This window comes from Gossypium arboreum, chromosome 2, assembly GCF_025698485.1.
Source record: "Gossypium arboreum isolate Shixiya-1 chromosome 2, ASM2569848v2, whole genome shotgun sequence".
Taxonomy (NCBI): domain Eukaryota; kingdom Viridiplantae; phylum Streptophyta; class Magnoliopsida; order Malvales; family Malvaceae; genus Gossypium; species Gossypium arboreum.
The window spans coordinates 57,730,721-57,740,589 of record NC_069071.1 but is presented as its reverse complement, the minus strand read 5'-3'; the positions used below and the strand labels follow the sequence as shown (position 1 = coordinate 57,740,589).

The 9,869-nt window shown below is 34.8% G+C and overlaps 1 protein-coding gene across 2 annotated transcripts; it reads right to left on the bottom strand.

Moving 5' to 3' along the window:
- Positions 1–2,595: 2,595 nt before the first annotated feature.
- LOC108467296 (protein kinase STUNTED) lies at positions 2,596–7,529 on the bottom strand. 2 transcript variants are annotated; one of them, XM_017767906.2, is made up of 10 exons: positions 7,003–7,529; positions 6,785–6,882; positions 5,456–5,705; positions 4,622–5,365; positions 4,282–4,530; positions 4,035–4,198; positions 3,863–3,942; positions 3,607–3,754; positions 3,370–3,519; positions 2,596–3,278 (listed from the first exon to the last, which is right to left on the bottom strand). In XM_017767906.2, exons 1-10 carry the CDS (start codon positions 7,190–7,192, stop codon positions 3,033–3,035), a joined length of 2,319 nt encoding a protein of 772 aa, XP_017623395.1. In that variant the 5' UTR covers positions 7,193–7,529; the 3' UTR covers positions 2,596–3,032. The 2 variants fall into 2 exon arrangements, with proteins under 2 accessions (XP_017623395.1, XP_052880774.1); XM_053024814.1 differs by having other exon boundaries at positions 6,785–6,909; positions 7,003–7,458.
- Positions 7,530–9,869: the final 2,340 nt, after the last annotated feature.

Here is a 9,869-nt window from a genome sequence, read left to right as displayed (position 1 = left end):
TGTTTGAATAAAATGATAATAATTGAAAAACATTTTGTTAACAACTATATTTACAATTTGTAATGGATGATAAGTTGAATGTTTATAAAACGGTGAAGGAACCCAGCCCTACAACAACTTTCAATGCATAGAATGCAGTGCAAATGGGAAACCCTATTACATGACGCCTACAATTGGGCCTACACCCTGCTTTAAATCGACTCCAACTGCTATAAATGTGCAGTTTGCATTTTATCTTTATTTTATGCTTTTTTTTTATTTATTATATTCTACACATCCACTACTAAAATTCCAATTATATTTCGAGAATACCATTTTTATTTCAAGAACAACAATCTTATTTTTCCAATTTTCTTTATATATGACCTTGGTTAAAAGCTAGTGATGATGATAAATATTAGGTGCACCACATAAACAATTTCATGGGCAGGAGTATGTTGTCAAACCCCATCAACAATGTTAAGGTCATATACCCCAAAAGGTTGAGACAATCTTGAGGAGTGTCCATAATGATGGTCATTTGATAGAGAACAAATGCTTGTTCTAGATAGGTAGATTATCCCTTTGATTAAGGCATTAACAGGGTAACTTTTTTGAGAAAAAAGAGGAGTAATACGATTTCTTTAGTGGATAAAAAGTTTAATACAATAGTGTTTGAGGATATATCAAAATTTAGTGATGATGATAATAATTTGTATGTGCTAATCGCTTCAAATATAAAAACATAACTCAAAATAATACCTATATATATATATATATATATATATATATATATCTAGTTTGATGTTACGAGCTTTTAGAGATGGAGCCACTTGGATGAATTCGGAACACAAAACCATTTTGACTTGCAAATTTTATTCATAAACTTGATTGCATGCTTCATCACACAATGTTATGCTACTATCTAGATTTTTCCATTTAAGTTTATATTACACATTTAAATATAAGAAAAAGGATGGTATGAAACTGCAATATCCGTTTTCAATAAGAGAATGACAAATCAAATTTTTCCTCATGATTTTTAACTTTTTTAGTTGGATTTGAATTTTCTCAAGAGGAGAAATTTGATTTGTTATTCTCCCATTGGAAAGAGATAAAGGATGATGTGAAATCACAGTTTTGTACAATCCATTCTCTAAATTTACTTACTCTTAAAATTTAATACAAATTAAATTAGTACTCTATCTATATTTTTTATATGATATTTAAAATTACATATCATCCCTCTCAACAATAAACGCTTTTAATATATTCGAACTTACATTTTTTATATTAACAATAATAATATTACCAATCAAGTTAAAGCTCAATCCATTTCAATTTATAAATTTCTTAATAGTCAAGATGATGGAAGAAGATATACAACTCTATGTTATCTATAAATTAAATTTATGAAAAGGAAAAGAGAAATGACCCATAAATAAATTGCCTTATCGAAAATGGGATGTCTTTGTGGAGAACCTTTATTTTTATATATATGGAAATTTTTAAAAACATTTATTTAATTTAAAATTAATTTCTAAATTTTTGTGATGGGTTTTTATTTTAAAATTAAAATATGTTGATTAAATCAAACATAAATTTACAATATTTTCAAAAGATATTTTTATATTTATTTATTTGATGTTTAAAAGGTTTAAAATTCTGAGATGTTGTAATATACATAAATGTGTGTACATAATATCTATTTTTCTAAAGAGTTAAAAAGTTTTTTTATGGTTGAATTTGATATTTATCTATTTTAATATCTAAATTTGAATTTTCAAAAATGTGATGATGTATTTATATCATTGATATTTAACTATTTTGATGAGTCAGCAACTTTGAATTTTTGTTGTCTGACATGATATGTATTCATTTAATATAAAAATTTAAAAAATGTTTTTTTATTAACACTTAAAAATATGTTTTAAGAGAAATCAGGCTAATTTACTATTTTAAAATCATAAATTAGAAACAAATTGAAATTTGCTTGTTTATATGAAATTCCTTAGCTTAATGAACCCATGACTAGCTTTAACTATGTAAGAAGGAATTGCATGATTGAGAGAAAGTCCAAGAGCATTATTTGTAATCACCTAAGTACCTCTTGTGGTTATTTATTTCATGAAAATTGGTTTTTGAAAGGGATGTTACTGGGCAGTGAAATAAAAAAGGCATCATTACAACATTATAGTTTTATCTCAACACCCTTTCACCTAAGAAAATGATGGGGAGAAGGGACAAGGAGCTGAGGGAAATGAAGTGTCGGTGGAATAGTGAAAGGGTAGTTGTCACTGTGGCATCACATTTTCTTTTTTCATTTAGTAGCCTCTCTACTAAAGGTATTATTGTACTATTACTCATGACTTTCATCACCTAGTGAAGACCCAAAAAGCAAGAGGTTTTGCTGTATGGGTGGGTCTATAGGATCTTCTAATGGTGCATTAAAATCCAATTTAGTGCAAACATGGACAACTTGGAAAAACATGAAAATGATGTTTGTTGGATGTATGAGCATTTCTATGAACCATTAGAAAATAAAAAGTTACAGCAGTAAATTTCAATGGAATAATTGATCAGTTCCAAGCAAAATTGCTCTAATCAGCCAAAGCCTTCTTAAGGGAAATTCAGAGCAATGTTTACATTATACTCACTTTTATGAGTGAAAAATGGTATGGGATTACAATCATTTCCACTCCTAATCTACTTCAACAACAACAAACAAGGGAAAAAAAAATTTTATGTTATCCAAGTTTTGGATAAGCATCGCATATACTTTCATTCCATACCTATGCCCAAATATATGATTGACAGTTGGCACAAGTATGGGATACCAAAAAATATCAAGTGTCAGACCAACATAAAAGAAAATCGAAAGGGAAGGAGGAGGGCACACCATGCAAACAACCTCTCATCCAACACCTACCGTAAGCAATGAGCAATGCCATTGAAAAGTCAAACAAGGAACCGAAAGAATATACAAGGATGGGTGAAAAGATCCATAAATGGAAGAATGCTTATTTTGCAGCTTATCTCTGGCGGTAATGAAGTTAGTCAAAGCTTGATGAACGGCTCCATCGACCCTTGAGGTAGTCCTCTAACGACACAGGTTGCTCGATGCTGCTCATGGAGACCGAGTCTTCCTCCACATCAAGCAATGCGAGACTAAGATGGGATTGAAGGTTGGAGCGACCAGGACAAGCTTCATCATCCAATGTATCGGATCCTTCGGATGCATTCACTTGCAATCTTGCCCACTTGGTCACATCAGCATCACCTTGTAGGAGCTTCACAACCTTTGGCCATCACATTAAACAAACTTAATTATTAATCATCCATTTTCACAACCAAGTAATCCAAGAGTAAAAAAGATGAAAGATGACTTACAACGCCCATTTGCGGTCTAGCACGTGGGGCACGTCTAAGACAAAGGGTGGCAGCAAGAACCATCCTCTCCATCTGGTCACAATCATAGCCATCAGCCAAGCTTGGGTCTAATAATTGGGAAACTTTCCCACCACTTAAAATTGGCTTTGCCTGGACATTGGTCAAATTTACTTTAGATACGAAATTGAAAGATGGAGTGATACGAGTCACATCGGTTGAGCAAAAAGGACCACTTACCCACATGACCAAACTCTCTTGGCCTTTTGGACAGTCATTGCTTATAGGTTTTCTTCCAGAAAGTAGCTCAAGCAACACCACCCCAAATGCATACACATCAATCTTGTCGTTTACTTTCCCATACATGAAGTACTCAGGAGCCAAATACCTGAAACAATGTGGGATTTTTTTTTTCCATTTTTGTTATTTATTTTACCCCCTTGAAAACAATGAATACAATTAGAAACCAAATAATTTAGAAGTGAAAATGACATACCCAAAGGTCCCTGCAACATCTGTGCAGGTTATATGCGAAGAAGAGGTTGATGCCCATTTAGCAAGTCCGAAATCCGAGAGCTGCATATATCGGGAAGCAAAACATGGGAATTTATTTATGCAAACATCGTTTCAGTTTCTTAAAAAAAAGAAAATACAAAACTGAAAGGTACCTGGGGGTCAAAATCATCAGAGAGTAATATGTTTGAAGATTTAACATCCCTGTGGATCACAGGGTGGTCACTGTTAGTATGCAGATAATCTAAGGCCTCAGCCACCCCAATTGCCACTTTATATCTTTCACTCCAACCAAATGCACCACGATCCTTCTTATTACCTGAGTTATCAATAACCAACTTTAGAAACTACTTCCCGACATCAAGCGACTTAATTAATCATACAATCATATCGATTACTTACCATGAAGGTTTTCTTCGAGGCTTCCTCTTGATAAGAAATCATAAACCAAGAGAAGGTTATTATCCTCATAGCAGAATCCCAAGAGGGATATAATGTTCTTATGATGTAATGTAGTAATGATCTCGATTTCCATAACAAACTCCTTCAACACTTCTTCTGAAGGCTTTAGGATTTTCACCGCGAGTTCCTTGCCGTCTCGAAGGCAACCCTTGTAAACCTGACTGCTGCCTCCTTTCCCAATCAAGTTTTCTGCAAAAACACAAACCAGTAAAAGCAAGTTCAAGTCAATTGGTTCCCAAAGGAGGGTGTTGCAAAGAGGAATGATGAGTTTGAAACAAACCAGCCAAGAAATTCGATGTAGCCGAAACCAGTTCTTGGTACTTAAATAATCTGCAAGTTGCAGAGTATTTCTCATGAAGACCTTCCAATTCTTTTGGCAGGTTTATTGAGTTGTCATCAGGAGAAAGGGGTGCAATGGCATTTTCATTACCAACCGGAACGATCGCGCCGCTTTCTCCATCAAAATTAGAGGCCTTAAATTCGGTTTGATCACAATCTTGTTTCTTATCTGAATTTGTTAACAAAAGAGTACGCCTAGAGGGTAACCGCATCACCCACTGAACCACAGATATCTGCCTCGAAGATCGGTCAGGAACTTGATGTCGTCTATCCGATAAAACCGCACGGCGAAGTAAAGGCCAACCAGGTCTAATTTCAGGCAACTGTTTGATCAACATAGAAATCGAACCAGATGCAACCTCAGTTCTTTCAACAGGCACTATAGCCAAGGATTTCTCTCTATCATTATCATCATCACCGCAGTTTGCAGATTGGTGACAAGAATCATGCAGCAATAACTTATTTCCAGATCCACAAACCGAGCAATTTTCCTTTCCATCACTCTCAAAGTTGCCCGAACCGGCTTTGGTTAAGGCCTGCTCGAATCTCTTGTCCTTGGTCTCATAGGAAACCAGATTGGCCTCGGCATTGGCAATCCCTTCACTTAGTACTTTGGAATTCTTGTTCAATGTTATGGTTCGGTGAAGCGCATTAAGCAAGCTATTTCGTTTATGATCTTCATTTCCTGGAGGAACAAAGAAAAAATTCCTTAAAAAACACGAAAATCTTACACGACATCCAAGAACTGGATGACCAACCAAAACAAAATCTTTACCTTTTGCCCCAAAAATGGTCCCGGGAGAACCCTCCCTGTGGAACACCACTTTCCCATTATTAACAGCAAGAACAGAACAGTTGTTGGATAGTTTCTTGGCACAATACTTGGCTACCGATGTCGATGACCGGATTTTATGGAGTTTGGCGGCGGTTCCAACTATAAGCTTAGTTGCAGAATAAGATTTTGCTTCTCTCACTAAAATTTTGCGAATTGAAGAACCTCTGCATATCTTAAGTTTGAGATCCACCTGCAACATAATTACCCAAAACCGATTTATTTCTTTTTTCTAAGCCTTAAATTTGATACGTGAAATGCTTAATCAATTGTTGTTAGCAGTCTAATCGTGAATTTCTTTTATTTTTTAATTCATCTCTTTTTGACATTTACTATCTTCTATCTGCTTCTCTCTTTCTCTAGCACCGGCCTTCTGTCTATCGTCACCTTTAACGTTATGAAAGCTTAAAAATGGAAATAGCGGGACGTTATTGCCGCTATCTATTGTTGTGATTTATATTCACAATCGTTTTCTTTCCGATAGCGGTGGCGGGTGGCGGCGGTAGCGCTCACATTTTCGGTCATTGCTATAGTGTTGGTGAAATTTTTTTATTTATTTTAAATTTAATAATCACTAACATGATTATAAAAATTCTTTGTGTTGTTAATTTTGAGATATTTTATGATCTTATTTAATATATTTATAATGATATTTATTCATATTTGTATTTAAAATTTAAAATCAGGTATCAATATACAGTTTATTAAGATAAATATAAATATGCATGAGCTAAAATATTAATCCCATCCCAATTTTTTCTCCTCAAAACTGTGCGTATTACACTCTTATTTTAATAAACACCATATATTTTTAACTCATTTATGAACTTTCCCCATCTTCACCGACCAAACTCTTCCCTCTCTTTTAGATCTTGAGAATCAGTTATTCATCAACGATGTTAGAAATCCCTCCCCTGACCTCCATTTTCTTTATTATTCTAGGATCCTAGGGTGCTCTTGTTTTTTATTTGTTAGAACCACAAAACGGGACGTGATTTATATTCACGGCCGCCGTGGCTAGTGCTGGCGCTATTGCTAAGTAGCGGCCGCTATTTCAATCCTAAGTGTAACTATAGCTAAATTGAACATGCAGGGAAAGACCAACTTTCCCATTTCTGATTTTCCTTCATGTTCCAATTGACCAAACAGGAAAGAAAAATGAAGTTAACAAATTCATCATAGGGAAAAAAGAAGAAGGTAGATTGTTATAAACAATGTTTTTTAACAAAAGAAAAAGAAAGAAGAAAGAAAAAGTAGATCATGAAACCAAACCTGTTTCAAATTACAGAATCCTTCATAAACAGCAAGAACAGAGTCAAACGCTTTGACAAGCGACAGAAGTGAAGATTTTCCATCTCGATCCACGATTTCTACACACACACAAAATCCAAATCCCACTTCAATAAACCAGACAAAAAATCAAACCCCAGAAATATTTTCAAAAGAAGAGAAAATTTAAACCCTGAAACAGGAAAAAAAAATTTACTGACCATTGTTACCAAGAACATGAAGAGCAATGACACAGTCACCAGGCTGAGCCACCTTAACCAAAGCCCACGTTAAAAGCTCTCTGCTTGGTGAATCAAGCTTTACTCCAACAACCACCGTCCCTCCACCACCACCACCAGCAGAAGCAACCATCTCTTTGTCTCCAACAAAACCATTCTGTACCATTTTCATTTCTGTGTCAAAACAGAGTATGTTTCAGAGAAGGTGTTCTTGACCAAAGTTGAGGATCATGTTAAGAGTTTATATATGGAAGAGTTAGGTTGTGAAGGAAGGTAGAGGAGAGGCAGAAGCAGTGTTTGAGAGCGTTTTTTTAGGCTTAACCGTCAGTAGTTTGCTTTTCAAGTTCTCCAACCACACTAGATAGAGAAAGGGAAGAAGAGACGACTTGTTTTTTATAAACACAAGTTGAAAAATTATTAAACAATTTATTTCTTTAATTGTTTATTTAATGGAGGGTTTTTTTTCTCAAAAAAAAATTGTAGGAATTAATAATAATAATAATAAAAGTGCAGCCCCTGTAAAATATAGATTCTTAGGTTTTAAATAATAATAAATTTCATTAAATGGGGATGGGCACTACTAAAATGCTACAGACCAAAGCTTTTGCATCATGCTGTGGAAAAAAAACACACACGGACCCAATTTTGTTATTTTCTCTCTTTCTTATTACTTGGGGTAACTTGTAATATTTAACTATGAGTTTGAAGTTGATAGCACGGCTGCATTGCTATTTGCTAACGATGCTTCCCCTCTTCTCATATTTGACAGTAAACATAACTCCCCACTAATTTATATATATACTGATATTTATGGATTTAGTTCTTTTTTTTTTTTATAGTTATTAGAATAGACCCTTTTTTGAGAGAAAAAGAAAAAATAAGTCTTATAGGGTACGTTTTTAGGTTGCGATAACATTTCTCCCAACAATCACAATTTCAATGGTTACATCTCCTAACAGTCTTTTTTTTTCTATATAAACCCCTCTAAACTTCATTCAAATCTATTCTCTCAATAATTTCATTTTAAATCTTTCTCTCAATCCTATTCTCTTCGATTTTATTTTATTCCTTTTAATTTCTAAAATGGTAAATTAACTTATTCATTTGTATAACAAGTACATCTCCGACGTCCAACTACAAATGGTAAGAAAATATTATTAATTTATTTAATTTTAATTAGTTAATTATTATGGTGTTAACATTATTAATTTTATCATTTTTTATATTTATATACCCAGGCCAAAAATCGAATTTTGGAGTCTATACACAATTTATGTGTGAGTGCACCCGTTGTCATTCATGGACATTTGCAAGATTTGGGATTCTTGTACGTGGCTCGCATGCTCGGGGGGGCTAAATTGGACCCCCCACTTATAAGTGCTTTGGTGGAAAAATAGAGACCCGAGACACAAACATTCCATCTTCCCTACGGTGAGTGTACAATTACACTCGAGGACGTTGGTTTATAATTCAGTCTACTAGTCGATGGGGAAGTCGTTACAAGGGCAGTGGTGAGTGCCAATTAGAGCGCAACATGCGAGCAACTATTAAGGAAAGTGTCAAACAAGTTTAAGGGAAGCCAAATCGAGATGGGATGTTTGGAGGATAACTTCAAGCATATTGACGCCTCTGCGAGTGACGTTGAACAAGAACAATTCATGCACGCATTCATTTTAAAGTTGATCGAGGGTTTGCTTATGCTAGGTAAAATTTGAAATCTGGTACATTTAAGGTGGCTACTGCTATTAGTCAACTTGAAAGATGCGAGATGACTCAATTAGGCATCAACGGTGTTGGCGACATTATACTAAAAGATGTGTTAGGCCACAAAACCAGAAAAAGTTAAAATCAACGGTTGCATGCTCCTTCAGTCGTGGGCATGGTATCAACTACCATTTTTATAGCCCCGAGTAGACCCCCTTACGAATCCTTACTCGTAATATGGTAAAATTCGTTTGATAATATCATTATCCTAATATTTTTTCTAGTGTTATAATTTTAAAATAACATATTATTTGAACAGGTGGAATAATTGCGCAAGAAACATAGGTATACTGACCAAGCTCGAGGATATTCGGTTAGCGTTAGATAAAAAATCAGAACAGGAGGTTATTTTATGAAATTTAAAGTTATATAATATTTACTTTAGCTTTTGAAATTAAATATTAGGCACATGCTAAAATTAATAAATTCATACTACAATTTGAATGGATGTCATATGTCGATCCAAGAATTCAAGAATGCATCCTAACCGACTTTTTGGCCAATCGCAACATCTAACACGTCAAAGTGTCTTTGATCGTTTTTGTAATGGTTGAGATGTACGAATTCGACTAAGTGATGTGGCAGTTTGGATGTACGCAACATATTCCACCATCGCCCCAGGATCTCGATGACCTACACAAGATCGACTTGTAGGGGAGACTTGAGGAAGATTAGTCAAAATTCCACCAGAAGTATATCAAGATGTAGTAGTGAAAGTATGATTACTTGCTAACGCATGAACCATTTCTCACATCAAAGTTGGCGACATCTCTGGATTACATTACATGGTTCAGGCATAACGACATGTCATATCTACTATCAAATGGGGAAAGGAGTAGGCAACATTGCCGTAGGAGGTGAAGACGAGTGTCCAACAATCCTAGGCTGGAAGAACAAGCCACAAGGGGAGTAACATTTGCTCCAGCTCCATATGAGAACTAGATGGGCGTGCAACCTCCTAATCAGTATGGTTCATTTTTTCTGGTGCTAACCCAATTTTGTTTTACACAAGCACCACAACACACACCATCATTCACTGCATCAACACCTTCAGGTCTATTTTTAGCACAACTGCCACCCACAGA